A 16,688-nucleotide genomic window follows, 5' to 3' on the forward strand; every position below is an offset into this window, starting at 1 on the left:
GACTCAGATCCTGCAGTGCCAGACATGCTCCCCCTGCTTAAGCCATTACATGTCCGGGCCTGTCTGACGTTTGCTAGAGAGCATTTGGATGATCCAGAAGAGTATTGGGAGAATGTCATATGGTCAGATGAAACCAAAGTAGAACTGTTTGGTAGAAACACAACTCGTAGTGTTTGGAGGAGAAAGAATGCGGAGTTGCATCCAAAGAACACCATGCCTGCTGTGAAGCATGGGGGTGGCAACATCATGCTTTGGGGATGTTTCTCTGCCAAGGGACTAGGACGACTGATCAGTGTACATGAACGAATGAATGGGGCCATGTATTGTGAGATTTTGAGTGCAAACCTCCTTCCATCAGCAAGGACATTGAAGATGAAACTTGGCTGGGTCTTTCAGCATGACAATGATCCCAAGCAAACCGCCAGGGCAACGAAGGAGTGGCTTCGTAAGAAGCATCAAGGTCCTGGAGTGGCCTAGCCAGTCTCCAGATCTAAACACTATATAGAAAACCTTTGGAGGGAGTTGAAAGTCCGTGTTGCCCAGTGACAACCCCAAAACATCACTGCTCTAGAGGAGATCTGCATGGAGGAATGGACCAACATACCAGCAACAGTGTGTGCCAACCTTGTGGAGACTTACAGAAAACGTTTGACCTCTGTCATTGCCAACAAACGATATATAACAAAGTATTGAGATGAACTTTTGTCATTAACCAAATACCGTACTTATTTTCCACCAAAATTTGAAAAAAAATTCTTTCCAAATTAGACTGTGATTTTCAGGATTTGTTTTCTCATTTTGTCTCTCATAGTTGAGGTCTAACTATGATGTCAATTACAGGCCTCTCTCATCTTTTTAAGTGGGAGAACTTGCGCAAATGGTGGCTGACTAAATACTTTTTTTTCCCCCACTGTCTATATATGTATATATGCATGTGTGCTCAAAAAAATAAAGGGAACACTTAAACAGAATATAACTCCAAGTAAATCAAACTTCTGTGAAATCAAACCGTCCACTTAGGAAGCAACACTGATTGACAATCAATTTCACATGCTGTTGTGCAAATGGAATAGACAATAGATGGAAATTATTGGCAATTATCAAGACCCACTCAATAAAGGAGTGGTTCTGCAGGTGGGGACCACAGACCACATCTCAGTACCAATGCTTTCTGGCTGATGTTTTGGTCACTTTTGAATGTTGGTTGTGCTTTCACACTCGTGGTAGCATGAGACGGACTCTACAACCCACAGAAGTTGCTCAGGTAGTGCAGCTCATCCAGGATGGCACATCAATGCGAGCTGTGGCAAGAAGGTTTGCTGTGTCTGTCAGCATAGTGTCCAGAGGCTGGAGGCGCTACCAGGAGACAGGCCAGTACACCAGGAGACGTGGAGGGGGCCGTAGGAAGGCAACAACCCAGCAGCTGGACAGCTACCTCTGTCTTTGTGCAATGAGTAACAGGAGGAGCACTGGCAGAGCCCTGCAAAATGACCTCCAGCAGGCCACAAATGTGCATGTGTCTGCACAAACGGTTAGAAACCGACTCCATGAGGGTGGTATGAGGGCCCGACGTCCACAGATGGGGGTTGTGCTCACAACCCAACATCGTGCAGGATGCTTGACATTTGCCACTGAACACCAGGATTGGCAAAGTCGCCACTGGCGCCCTGTGCTCTTCACAGATGAAAGCAGGTTCACACTGAGCACATGTGACAGACGTGACAGAGTCTGGAGACGCCGTGGAGAGCGATCTGCTGCCTACAACATCCTTCAGCATGACCGGTTTGGCAGTGGGTCAGTAATGGTGTGGGGTGGCATTTCTTTGGAGGGCCGCACAGCCCTCCACGTGCTCGCCAGAGGTAGCCTGACTGCCATTAGGTACCGAGATGAGATCCTCAGATCTCTTGTGAGACCATATGCTGGTGCGGTTGGCCCTGGGTTCCTCCTAATGCAGGACTATGCCAGACCTCATGTGGCTGGAGTGTGTCAGCAGTTCCTGCAAGATGAAGGCATTAAAGCTATGGACTTGCCCACCCGATCCCCAGACCAGAATCCGGTTGAGCACATCTGGGACATCATGTCTCGCTCCATCCACCAACGTCACGTTGCACCACAGACTGTCCAGGAGTTGGCGGATGCTTTAGTCCAGGTCTGGGAGGAGATCCCACAGGAGACCATCTGCAACCTCATCAGGAGCATGCCCAGGCGTTGTAGGGAGGTCATACAGGCACGTGGAGGCCACACACAATACTGAGCCTCATTTTGACTTGTTTTAAGGACATTACATCAAAGTTGGATCAGCCTGTAGTGTGTTTTTCCACTTTCATTTTGGGGGTGACTCCAAATCCAGGCCTCTATTGGTTAATAAATTTGATTTCCATTGATGATTTTTGTGTGATTATGTTGTCAGCAGATTCAACTTTGTACAGAACAAGGTATTCAATGAGAATATTTCATTCATTCCGTTCTAGGATGCGTTATTTGAGTGTTTCCTTTATTTTTTAGAGCAATGTGTGTATGTATGCATCTCACTAAGTTAGAATATCATCAAAAAGTTAACTTATTTCAGTTCTTCAATACAAAAAGTTAAACTCATGTATAGAGTTATTACAAACAGAATGGTCTATTTCAAGTGTTTATTTCTGTTAATGTTGTTGATTATGGCTTACAGCCAGTGAAAACACAAAAGTCATTATCTCAGTAAATTGGAATAATTAACCAAAAACAGCTACAAAGGCTTCCTAAGCATTTAAAAAGGTCCCTTAGTCTGTTTCAGTAGGCTCCACAATCATTGGGAAGACTGCTGACTTGACAGATGTCCAGAAGGCAGTCATTGACACGCTCCACAAGGTCCCTTAGTCTGTTTCAGTAGGCTCCACAATCATTGGGAAGACTGCTGACTTGACAGATGTCCAGAAGGCAGTCATTGACACACTCCACAAGGTCCCAGAGTTCTAATTTTCATTTGGAAATCAAGGTCCCTGAGTCTGGAGGAAGAGTGGAGAGGCCACAATCCAAGCTGCTTGAGGTCTAGTGTGAAGTCTCCACAATCAGTGATGGTTTGGGGAGCCATGTCATCTGCTGGTGTAGGTCCACTGTGTTTTATCAAGACCAATGTCAGCGCAGCCATCTACCAGGAAATTTTAGAGCACTTCATGCTTCCCTCTGCCGACAAGCAGAGATGGAGATGGAAATTTCATTCTCCAGCAGGACTTGGCACCTGTCCACACTGCCAAAAGTACCAATACCTGGTTTAAAAATAACAGTATCACTGTGCTTGAAACTCACCTGACCTTAACCCCTCTCTATGGGGTATTATCAAGAGGAAGATGAGAGACACCAGACCCAACAATGCAGACGAGCTGAAGGCAGCTATCAAAGCAACCTGGGCTTCCATAACACCTCAGCACTGCAACAGGCTGATTGCCTCCATGCCATGCCACATTGATGCAGTAATTGCTGCAAAAGGAGCCCCGACCAAGTATTGAGTGCATTTACTGAACATACATTTCAGTAGGCCAACATTTCGGATTTTAAAAACATTTTTCAAGCTGTTGTTATAAAGTATTCTAATTTACTGAGATAATGACTTTTGTGTTTTCATTGGCTGAAAACCATAATCATCAACATTAACAGAAATAAACACTTGAAATAGATCACTCTGTAATGACTCTAGGAGTTTCACTTTTTTTGTATTGAAGAACTGAAATAAATTAACTTTTTGATATTCTAATTTTGTGAGAAGCACCTTTGTGTGTATAGCTAGATAGAGAGAGATGTCTATTTTAGATATATATCATATTTTTTTTTTTTTTTAAATTAAAGAACAGTCGTGCAAGATATTCCATTGAAGTGAAAAGTGCAGCACAGGCAGTTACTCCCAAAAGTCTATGTAGGATGGAATATGATGGGGAAATGGCGCAAAAATGTTAATGCTCTTTGACTAATAGAGGGTTGTTATGGATCAGATAAATGTAAAGCACTAAAGCAGCCTTCTCTATGTATAGATGAATTAGCTGACCGTTTCTGGAAGAGCAAACTGTGTTAGCAAATAGTTGCTCCATCAAGAGTGAAGAGCATTACCTGTCAAGCAGACAAGTCATCTCTAGCCCATATTTGCCAATATGTCTGTAATAATCTAATATCAACATGTCTTTTAATTATTTGATCTTTTTGTAATTCTTATTAGCCTTTTTATTGCAAATTAAATTTAAAATATACCAAATTTGTTCCTTGTTCCCCTTAATGTACCCACAACCCTGAAGAGGGAAAGTATGACCTGTTTGTGTTTCCCTGTGGATGCAAGAAGAGTATCTATAAGGTGATTGGGAAAGTTGGGTGCTTGGCGTGTATTCTAGGGTCTCACTGGCCTTTCAAAGCTGTGAGAAGTGGAAGCAACAAGTGTGGTGTGGCTGTGTGACCTGGCTGTGGGGCGTGCAGCTGATGATCAGCCTATTGCGGTAGGTAAGTGGACGAGTGCGTGTAGGAGCAGAGTCCACCTTACAGTTGCCTCCGAGTCATGTGTGCAGCAAGTGGGTAGTGTTCATGATGCAGATTATAACAGATGCAGTGGACTGGAGTAGGAATTTATTGTGTTCATATGGGTCGAGGATCCCTGCCCCATCACTAGTGACTGACAGCTGTGTTTCAGTCACTGTATTCTTTAACCCCTTCATGGTGTTATTTTTTTTTTTTTTTTTTTGCACTTTGCTTTTTTTCTTCTTCCAAGGGCCATAACTTTATTTTATGTTCCGCTAACATGTCTGCATTAGGCCTTGTTTATTGCTGGACGAGTTGTAGTTTTGTATGACTCCATTCAATGTACTGAGAAACTGTAAAAAAAATAAATTTCAAGTATGTCGTGGGCTCATCTTTTCAGTTTACTTTATACACATGGATCTGATGTAGGAAGACGATAATGGCTCTTTCAGCCAAAATGCGTTTTTGCCAATAGTTAAAGCAGATCTGCTCAAATACAATGCTGTTTTTACCCAAGACAAACAAATGTGCTGATATGTGGTAGTAAAGGCATTCTTTGGTGGGTTATTTTCCCTCGGGTTTCATAGTGAATGGCGTTTTTTTCCCCCTCAGGTTTCATAGCTGCTGATATTAAAGGGACTGGGTCATGGACGCAAATGTATCTGATAACAGAATATCACGAAAATGGGTCTTTATATGATTTTCTTAAGTGTGCCACCCTGGATACAAGATCTCTTCTTAAACTAGCTTATTCCGCTGCCTGCGGCCTCTGCCATCTGCATACTGAGATTTATGGTACCCAAGGAAAGCCGGCCATCGCACACCGGGATCTAAAAAGCAAAAACATCCTGATCAAGGAAAACTGGACTTGTTGCATTGCTGACCTGGGACTGGCAGTCAAATTTAACAGGTAAGTGACAAATGCCGCAATGTATAAACCGTATCATGACATAACTAGTATAGAGATAAGAGGGTCTTAATGGGGGTACGTCATCAGCTCACTGTACAGTCTTGGCCAAATGTTTTGAGACTGAGACATATTTTGGTTTTCACACACTTTGCCGTTTCAATGTTTTTAGATCTTTTAAGTCGGAAGTTTTCTATGGTTACTGTACAATTATCAGCATTTCATAAGTTTTTACACTTTCATTAACAAATACATCAAGTTTATGTAAAGACTTAATATTTATAGTGATGACCCTTATCCCCCCCTCCCCTCCCCTGGCAAGCTGAATATCCGCATCTGGCCCATGACCATTCTAATCAGTGCTTGGAGCTGATCACAATCTCAGTTTTTCTGTCTCCCACTTTTTGAGGATTGACCACAGGTTCTCAATGGGATTAAGATCTGAAGAGATTACTAGCCATGGATCCAAGATTTCAATGTTTTTTTTTTTCACTAAGCCACTTTAATTATCAGTTTTGCTTTGTGACATGGTCTGAATCATGTGCAAAAAAATATTGTTCATTGTTACTTGATCATTTAAATGAAGTTATTTTTGGAGGATGTTTAGATCCCATCCTTTAAGGTCCCGTCACACATAACGAGATCACTAGCGAGATCGATACGGTTTTGGGATCGCTGGAGAGTCGTTTCGTGATCGCTGGGGAGCTGTCAAACATGCAGAACTTCCCAACGATTTCCGCCGCCCCAGCGATCTAACTAACGATCTCGGCGGTCGTTGGGACGCTTTCACACAGCAGCTATTTCAATGATCCACACCTTGATAGGGACTGTACTGTGTCACAAAGGCGTGCATAAAATTATGCAAAATCAGGACTCAGTCGAATGAACGGATATCAACAGCCCGGAGAATTCTGTTAGGATCTGCAATCCAGCACGAGGTCAGAAACAAAGGATGGAATCGCTATTCTGTTGCCTTCTTTATGCATGGTGGAAAATGAGAACGCTGTAGCGACCACCAATCGGGGACGAGGGGCGCGGAAAAGTCCAATTTATGCACGCCTATGTGTCTCAGTTCTGAATCGCTAACGAGGTCATTGATAAGGTGTCAAATACAGCGATGCACACTGCCCAGCGGGAGCGCAACGACCCAGGAATGGTCCAGGAAGCTTTGTAACGATCAGAGATCTCACAGCAGGGGCCTGATCGTTGCTACCTGTCAGACATAACGAGATCGCTAGCAAGATCGCTATTGCATCACAAAAACCGTGACGTATCAACGATCTCGCTAGCGATCTCGTTGTGTGTGACGGGGTCTTTATTCACAGCAATGTTCTTAGGCAAATTTGTGAGTAAGCCCCCTCCATGGATGAAAAGCCCCCAACACCTGTATAGTCTCAGGATGCTTTACTGTTGGCAGATACAGGACTCATGGCATTCCTCATCTTTTTTTTTCCAGACAATCATTTTTCCAGATGTCCCAAACAGTTTGAAAGGGGCTTCCTCAGAGGAAATACCTTTACCCCAGTCCTTTGCAGTCCAGTCTGTGTACTCTGTGCAGAATATCAGTCTGTACTTGTTTTTTTTTTGGAGAGAAGTGACTTTTTTGCTCCCCTTGTTGACACCAGGCAGCCTCCAAAAGCTTTATCCTTATTGTGCATGCAGCTGCACTGACACCTGCCTGCTGCCATTTCCGAACAAGCTCTGCACTCTTGTTGGGTACCCCAAAATAACGCTTAAAAAATAAAAAAGCCTCAAGTCAGTGAGAAAATAAAAAAAATGATTTCTGAAAAGCGGAGAGACCGAAAAGGAGAAAAGAGGGACTTATACTCTTCCTTCTTCTTGGATAAAAACTGCAATCTTAAGAAATAATTTATGCTTGTGCTCTTTTTCTTTCAGTGACACACATGAAGTTGATATTCCCCTGAATACTCGTGTTGGCACAAAACGGTACATGGCACCTGAGGTCCTGGATGAAAGTTTGAATAAAAACCATTTCCAAGCTTATATTATGGCTGACATCTACAGCTTTAGCTTAATCATTTGGGAAATGACTCGTCGCTGCATCACTGGTGGTAAGTCGTCTTATAAACTACTGTTGAAAGTGGTATAAACCACTTCTTATAAGCCCTCCCATGAACTTTTTTTCAACTTAGACCTCTGTATGTAGTGTAGTGTAGTGTGAGTGTGTTAATATACTCGCCTAACATCACCTTCTCTGCTGTCCAGGCTGTTCTGCTCCTCTTCTCAGTGACATCACCGCTCTTCAGACTCTCCGGATCACTTTATGCGCTGTGTGTGAGCCAGAAGTCTCTTTTACAATATAAGCCTATGGAGCATTAGGACACGGCTCAGAACAGGGCTTCATGGGCTTGCATTGTAAAAGAGACTTCCGGCTTACGCATAGTTTGATCCGAGGAGACTGATGAACGGCGACGTCACAGAAGAGGAGCAGAATGGTGCTGCATGCTAGAAAAGACAGTGGTAAGTGAGTATATACACACTACATACCATACATATAACACAGGTTTAGGGAAAAAAAAAGATCATAGGAGGGCGTCTTTAATTCACTTAGGAAAGATTACCCAATTAATTAGGGAATTGCAGGTCAGCCTTCAGTTCCCTGCCTGCCCGCTTGAAATGTCCCAAAAAGCCAACGCAACGTGCCTTTTACAGCACCCATTTATTTCTGATTTGCGCTATTTTTTTCAGGTATTGTTGAAGAATATCAGTTGCCATATTATGATATGGTGCCAAGCGACCCATCTTTTGAGGACATGAGAGAAGTTGTGTGCATTAAATGTTTACGACCCACTGTGTCAAATAGGTGGAACAGTGATGAGGTAGGTGACTTGGTTTCTTCACTTGCTCCAAGAGACATTTTCTTTCTTTAAAACATTAAGGATCAAATTCCTCATTTTGGATTTTTTTTCTTTCATTATTCGCTGACTTTTATTTTTGTGTCACATTTTTCAAAATGGTGCACAAAGTTCATGAATTTTGTGCAAAGTGAAAAATCCTCATTATTTTTGTATTTATCCTTTTTTGTACCGTTTTATAATAAAAATTCACACCTTTTGCAAAAAAATGCACAGAAATTGCCTGCCATACCTAAAATGTCCTAAAATAAAAGTCCAAAGGGGACTGGAGAACATTTGTGTCAATTTTTACCGCTTTTCAAAAACTTGCAAATGATAAACCAGGAAAAAACAGCTGAAAACCCTGAAGTCTGCTCACCGCGGTCCAAAACACAGGTGTCTATATAAAACAGATTAAAAGAAATTGAAATCATTTGGCACAAATAGAGTAACAAGCAAAAAACACACAGAAAAACCCTCAAATGCATTACTGAATCAGGCCCACATTTTCAACAAATTTGCTAAGTGTTATTCCTATATTGCGCGCTCATAGCATATATACACAGGATATGTCATAAATTTGTGATAAATGCAGGTTCTACTTTTGGGGACCAGAATGTCTCTCTTTACTCCTGTGGGAATTGTAAAAAATTCTTAGCGATTTTTTTGAAACTGATGTACAGAAGTAAATGAAAAGGTGTCCATGCAGACAGTCCTTTCTCCATTCTCAGCAGCATGAGAGAGGCCTCATTCTTGAGATTAGTGCGACTCTGGAGGTGTCTACTTAGATGTATGATGACTCCTGTGCCGATCTAATGACCATAGCTGCTGAAGTCTAAGCAGAGGTCCTTGCAGGGAGTCCCCATCCTGGTACAGATGATATACTGTAAGTAGATCCTTACTGTTCTAACAAGTTTGTAATTCATTTTCTTTTATCATCAGTGTTTGAGAGCGATATTGAAGCTAATGGCTGAGTGTTGGGCCCAAAATCCAGCGTCCCGTCTCACAGCTCTAAGGATCAAAAAGACACTTGCAAAAATGGTAGAATCACAAGATGTCAAGATTTGACAGTGGAAACTTGGGGCTCCACAGCAATGGGACTCTAAACCGAGGGAGCGAAGTGCAAGAAGAGGCAACTGAAGATTCAGCGGCCTCCCCGATCCATTTTGCAGGCTGCTATATAAAGACTTAACTCAGTACTGTGTAGAATAATGTGCCAAGAGCGCCTCCGTCATTGGGAGCCTCTGTGTACATCAGAACAGAATATTTTTGTTTTTATATTTTATCAAGACTTTTATGACAGACTTAAAGTTCCAGTTTTATTGCATGTTCAAGCTATATTGCTTTCTGTGAAAGCAGCTACCACCAGGTTATTCAGTTTCCCGTATTCGCCCTTGTGGAGAAGAAACGTGTCATCGTTGCCTTTTTACAATTTTTACCTGTAGCAAGATTTTCATTTGTGCCACCATTAATTTGCCATGTTTCAATTTTTATGTAAAATGCCTACTGAGATGAAGCTGAAAGTAACAATGTAAGAGCAGTCTGTGACATTTATGCCAATGACTTACCGCAGTATTTTTAATTGGCTACACAGAATTTTGTATTACATTTTGTTATAATATTCCCCAAGAAACATCCTGGTTCCTCAGTGCTCTGCATGTGCCATATTGAGGGTTTTTTTTGTTTGCTCTTGACTGGCAAAAAGAGCAGCTAATGATGCCAGAAACAAAAATTATTCAATGCATTTATGCCGAATTCTCCTGCCCTGCTCTTCAATGATGAGTGTTAAAAGTTCTGAAACAGCGGTCTACAAATACGTAGAGGTTTCTTTTGGAAGCTGCTTTGACTAAATATCTGATGTGGCAAGGCTGCACAGTGGAAGTGCCATGTGTAAGTGTAATAGTATTGCTTTGGATAATGTTTGTGAACACGTGGATAAATAAGTGTGTATGTATATATATATATATATATATATATATATATATATATATATATATACTGTATATTTAAACAGACTAAGGATAATTGGTACAGGGAAAAGATATATCTTTGTACCTTGTTAGCCAGTTGATGAAAAAATATTTCTGTTTGAGAGTCCTTAGTGGTTGATACCCTGGTATCAACCACTGAGTAATACTATGCCTGATGAAGAGACCTGAGTAGTCTGGAAAGCTTGCAATTTACTTATTACCATCTTTTCAGTTAGCCATTAAAAGGTATCAACCACGGAGGACTCTCAAATCTAAATGTTTTTCAAAGGATAATCAGGACATGCATGCCAGCAATTTATATTACGGCTCATTTATATATTGAGAAATTTAGTTTGCATATATCAGTATCCCAAAACGTATTTCATTATTCTGGGATGCTGAAATGCACCTAAATATTTAAAGTTAAAGAATCCAACATGTAATATCTTTTGTCTCTAATTCTGTTCCGTCTTAGCATGTCAGAAAATTGGCCAATCTTATAGGACCCAGGTAATGGTGTCTGCTCTTTCCTAGAACAGCATAAAATAAATGGAGCTGATGGATCAACACTAGTGCAGAAGAAAAGCTGAGTAGTTGCCTATGTTTGCTTGAATTTCCAAAGGCTTCATGAAAAATGAGATGTTGAATATGATGGGTTGCCTTGGGCAGCTCCACGACTATTCCCCACTGTGTGTTAACAGATCCATACTCAAGGAAAGAAGCAAATATTTAGGACTGAAATAAAAAATACTATATCCAGCAGGTGAATACCCAATTGGAGTTATTGAATGGGCCCAGTAACGCGCATAGCGTTCTGACATAGGATTATAGTTTCTTATAATGAAAAAAATCACTGACTGAGGTGGATATAAGATAATTAAAAAGTAGGTTTTATTAATAGTTATAAAATCTCAAAAACCTATAAGTGCATTATTATCCAGTATGGAAAACCATTATGTTCCCATTCATAAACTGGATATACACTACCCATAACAACAACCTCTCTTATTGACTCAGAGGCTAATGATTACATATGGGCATGAGTACTAGGTTGTAGATTCACAACTCATCATGCCCATATATACACTGCTCAAAAAAATAAAGGGAACACTCAAATAACACATCCTAGATCTGAATGAATGAAATATTCTCATTGAATACTTTGTTCTGTACAAAGTTGAATGTGCTGACAACAAAATCACACAGAAATCATCAATGGAAATCAAATTTATTAACCAATGGAGGCCTGGATTTGGAGTCACCCCCAAAATGAAAGTGGAAAAACACACTACAGGCTGATCCAACTTTGATGTAATATCCTTAAAACAAGTCAAAATGAGGCTCAGTATTGTGTGTGACCTCCACCTGCCTGTATGACCTCCCTACAACGCCTGGGCATGCTCCTGATGAGGTTGCGGATGGTCTCCTGTGGGATCTCCTCCCAGACCAGGACTAAAACATCCGCCAACTCCTGGACAGTCTGTGATGCAACGTGACATTGGTGGATGGAGCGAGACATGATGTCCCAGATGTGCTCAATCGGATTCAGGCCTGGGGAACGGGCGGGCCAGTCCATAGCTTCAATGCCTTCACCTTGCAGGAACTGCTGACACACTCCAGCCACGTGATGTCTGGCATTGTCCTGCATCAGGAGGAACCCAGGGCCAACCGCACCAGCATATGGTCTCACAAGGGGTCTGAGGATCTCATCTCTGTACCTAATGGCTGTCAGGCTACCTCTGACGAGCACATGGAGGGCTGCGCGACCCTCCAAAGAAATGCCACCCCACACTATTACTGACCCACTGCCAAACCGGTCATGGTGAAGGATGTTGCAGGTAGCAGATCGCTCTCCATGTCGTCTCTAGACTCTGTCATGTCTGTCACATGTGCTCAGTGTGAACCTGCTTTCATCTGTGAAGAGCACAGGGTGCCAGTGGAGACTTTGCCAATCCTGGTGTTCTGTGGCAAATGCCAAGCGTCCTGCACCGTGTTGGGCTGTGAGCACAACCCTCATCTGTGGACGTTGGGCCCTCATACCTCCCTCATGGAGTCGGTTTCTAACAGTTTGTGCAGACACATGCACTTTTGTGGCCTGCTGGAGGTCATTTTGCAGGGCTCTGGCAGTGCAGCCTCTGGATACTATGCTGACAGACACTGCAAACCTTCTTGCCGCAGCTTGCATGGATGTGCCATCCTGGATGAGCTGCACTACCTGAGCAACTTCTGTGGGTTGTAGAGTCCGTCTCATGCTACCATGAGTGTGAAAGCACAACCAACATTCAAAAGTGACCAAAACATCAGCCAGAAAGCATTGGTACTGAGATGTGGTCTGTGGTCCCCACCTGCAGAACCACTCCTTTATTGAGGGTGTCTTGATAATTGCCAATAATTTCCATCTATTGTCTATTCCATTTGCACAACAGCATGTGAAATTGATTGTCAATCAGTGTTGCTTCCTAAGTGGACAGTTTGATTTCACAGAAGTTTGATTCACTTGGAGTTATATTCTGTTGTTTAAGTGTTCCCTTTATTTTTTTGAGCAGTGTATATAGCACCTTGATGCGTTTCACCCCTAAATTCAGATAATGGGGCACATCAGGAGGCATAGAATCAAATTATTGTGCTCATTTATACAGTGCTTTTGATGCACACATGGAAGCTCACACTCCCGGACACAATATGAGCTCTTTATCATATTGTGTCCGGGAGTGTGAGCTCCTTTGTGTGCATCAAAAGCACTGTATAAATGAGCACAATAATTTGATTCTATGCCTCCTGATGTGCCCCATTATCTGAATTTAGGGGTGAAATATATAAAATAATATATAATATATATGGAGTTGTGAATCTGCAACCTAGTACTCATGGCCCATAAGTAATCATTAGCCTCTGAGTCAGTAAGAGAAGCTGTTGTTATTGTGGGTAGTGTATATCCACCTCAGTCAGTGATTTTTGTATGATTTCGGGTGGATTCTAATATTTTGAGTTGAGGTCCTCTTTCAGTGATGGCTTTTCTTATAATGAACCCTTTTTAATTACATCTTGTGCATAGAGATGTATCCCATCTATTGCTGATGTATGTAAATGTGAGTTTTATTATTTAACCAATCGGAATACAGTTTTCAATTTCCAGATGTCCTTTGTAAAATGAAACCAGTGCAAAAGTAGAAGATGGTAAAATCACTTCCATTGTTTCATCCGAAACCATAGAAGCCATTGTCTAAGAAATACTCCAGAAATTATTGAAACAAAGTGGCCTTAGTAATATAATTTCCATATAATGTGCCGAACCTATTTGATGATGGTCCAACAAATATCTTCACAAGTGATGCTTTGCCCCCCAAACCCTTAATGTTTTATTTGTTCCCTTAGTCTTTTCCTAAGGATTAAAGGGTTGTGCAGCCTGTGATGACATGTCTTGTCCTCATGTACCACGGTCTGATCTGATTTGTGTATTATATTCTGTAACATAAAGTAACACTATAGGTAATGTAGCAAGTGTAAATAGTTAAGGATATGACATATATGCCAAAACTGTAGAATAACCTTACAAAATGTAACACTAAATGTATTTTGTACAGCATCTGCTTTCAAAGGTGCCTTATATTAAGTTTACCATAAATTGCTTTGTTCTGTACACAGACAATGTCCAATGTATCATTTCTAAGTAAATAAGCTTATTTTAGTAACCACTTGTCTCTGGTCTTCATTGTGAGCCGTTCTTATGAACACTGTAGGAATTGGAGAGCATCCCAGATGCCATTACTTAAAGTTGTCTGTCTGGGGGTTTTGGTGGTGTTTTTGAAAGGGTTTTATGATCCCTGGCAATTTAGGCTCATTTTGGAGAAGGGTGTTAAGAATAATACATTTAGAAAATTGGAACTGCGTTACTGCCATAGAAAATAGGTAAACGCTACATTATGTACATATGGAATATTGGAAAAAAAATGGAACTAAATTATTGCTATAGAAAAATTACAGTAAAAATAAGGTACTTGGCGCATAAATTAGCCAATATATGTGAGCCCAATAACCATCGTCAAGGCGTACCTCATTGTTGGGTCCCTGTCCTGATAAGCCACCTCTTTTGGACTTAAAAGCCTACAATTTATCGGGCAGGAAGGAACCAGCTAATTAAAACCACCTAAGCCTGACAAAAAGCCCACAGGTTAGTAATGGAGACTCGTCTATAAGAAATTCTCACGGAGCTGGCAGTGATCTCATTGAGCTCATCGCAGTTAATCGGCCCGCTCACACTGAACTGACAGTGTCTACTTTTACCTTGGCTGGCTGTCAAAAATGGGGGGACCCTATGTCGTTTTTTTTTTAAATTAATTAAAAAGCTGCGTGAGGCCCCTCTATTTTTGATAACCAGCCAATATAAAGCTGGCAGCTTTACTTGCACTAGTCAGCCAAAATAGAGGCGATCGCATTTCATTTTTTTTTTATTTATTGCACAGGTGCCGGCTGATGAATACGCTCATCAGCCTCTCTTGCTTTCAGCGACACCAAGCGTACTCTGATGAGTACTAATTATCTGTATGACAACTTGGGAACCGCAGCGCTCTGACCAGCAGTAACGAACTTACCGCCGATCAGAGCTAGTGTTTCTTGCACTGTCACACAAATTACAGTGTGGGAAAACCAGAGGTTCGGGCTCCCCATTCATATGAATTGAGTTAGAGTTCATGGTACTCAAACCTAACTTTTTTTTAAAATGCTCGACCGAGCCCACCAGACCCGAACATCCATGGGTTTGCCCATCAATACATCTGAAAGAGGCCTTACACTATCACACAGAAGCCCACACAGCTTGGCTTCAGGGCTTGTTCAGATGAGCATTCAGTTCTTCAGAAATGATGATGAGAATAAAGTTTTTTTATTCACTTGTTTTATGATGAGCTAACAAGTGATGTGGCAGAAACACTCCTGTGTGCTGCTCACCATTATTGGCACCCCTTCATTTTTTTCATAGACTGTACAATATCTAAAGAAGTAAATGGAAATGTACCAAAGTTATATTCTCAAAATTTTTTATTTAGTGGTCCAAAGTAATACAACAATAAAACATTGTTTTTCAACTTCCATGTTGCAATTTCAAAGAAAAAAATGAATAAACATGTGCAGCAATAAAGGCACCCCTAATTAATACTTGGTTGTACACCCTTTGGCATTGCTGACAGCCTCCAAATGTTTCTTGTAGACATCTATAAGCTTCTTGCACTTCTCAGCTGGAATTTTCTCCCACTCTTCCTTTGCTGTTTGTTCAAGCTCTTGAATGTTTGCAGGGTTCTTTTTCCCAATGCCAGATTTCAGCTCACCAAAAAGATTTTCAATAGGATTGAGGTCAGGACTCATTGCTGGCCATTTCAATACAGTCAATTTTTTCTTTTTCAACTATTCCTGTGTACTTTTGGATGTGTGCTTTGGGTCATTGTCTTGCTAGAGGACCCATGGTCTTCGACTCAAACCAAGTTTTCTTACACTGGGTAGGACATTTCGCTCTAAAATCACTTGATAATTCTCTGATTTCATGATTCCTGTGATACGGTCATTGACTCCAGTACCAGATGCTGCAAAGCAACCACACAACATTATGGATCCTCCACTATTCTTAACTGTTGGTAAGGTGTTCTTTTCTTTATAAGCTTCATTGTGCCGTCTGTAAACAAACTGTTGCTTTGCATTGCCAAAAATGCTCTATTTTTGTTTCATCTGTCTACAGAATATTTTCCCAGAAGCATTGTGGTTTGTCAAGGTTCTCTTTGGCAAAGCTCAGGTGTTCCTTTTTATGTCTTTTCTTCAGCAATGGTTTCTTCCTTGGCCTTCGCTCATAAAAGCTCTGCTTGGTTTAGTGAGCAGTGTATGGTACTTGTTGAAAACATGACTCCAAACTGTTCCAGGTTGTCCTTCAGGTCTTTTGATGTTTGACATGGTGTTTTTTCCACCATTCGCACCAACCTTCAAAGACCTCTCTTGTCAATTTTCCTCTTACCCCCACGTCCAGGGAGGTTCTTGACAGTTCCATTCTTGACAAACTTAGAATTAATAACATTGTGCACTGTTGGAACTGGTATACCAAGGTCTTTGGAGATGGCCTGATACCCTTTGGAAGTTTTGTTTGCTAATAACAGCAGTTCTGATGTCCTCAGACAGCTCCTTTGCCTTCACCATTGTGACAAAGAAACAGGGCCTACATGTGGCTTTTTAAAACACTGAAGTCATCATTCATTGGCTAATTAATGTCACATGGGCACCAACAATCACAGATGAATCTCTTGTGATTTACCACAGGCGAGTCAAAATGTTTCCATACTAAATTAACCCCATTACCCCCCAAGTTGGTTTGCACGTTAATGAACAGGTCTATATTTACAATTATGACCACTATCAATTTATGAGGTAATTACTCTGGAACGCTTGAACGGATCCCACTGATTCCGAGATTGTTTTTTCGTGACATATTGTACTTCA

General features: G+C 41.4%; 1 protein-coding gene across 4 annotated transcripts in view; it reads left to right on the forward strand.

The window, feature by feature from the left end:
* Positions 1-12,817, forward strand: part of BMPR1A (bone morphogenetic protein receptor type 1A) — a 125,379-nt gene extending 112,562 nt beyond the window's left edge. For all 4 annotated transcript variants that reach the window (XM_073685889.1, XM_073685888.1, XM_073685891.1 and 1 more), the window contains 4 exons: positions 5,092-5,389; positions 7,283-7,458; positions 8,096-8,226; positions 9,184-12,817. In XM_073685889.1, coding sequence (XP_073541990.1) covers positions 5,092-5,389; positions 7,283-7,458; positions 8,096-8,226; positions 9,184-9,309 — 731 coding nt within the window. In that variant the 3' untranslated portion in view covers positions 9,310-12,817. The remainder of the gene's footprint in view (positions 1-5,091; positions 5,390-7,282; positions 7,459-8,095; positions 8,227-9,183) is intronic.
* The last annotated feature ends 3,871 nt before the right edge of the window (positions 12,818-16,688 follow it).

This window comes from Phyllobates terribilis, unplaced genomic scaffold (assembly GCF_046119375.1).
Source record: "Phyllobates terribilis strain yellow unplaced genomic scaffold, ASM4611937v1 Scaffold_5__5_contigs__length_657084704, whole genome shotgun sequence".
In the NCBI taxonomy this organism is placed as follows: domain Eukaryota; kingdom Metazoa; phylum Chordata; class Amphibia; order Anura; family Dendrobatidae; genus Phyllobates; species Phyllobates terribilis.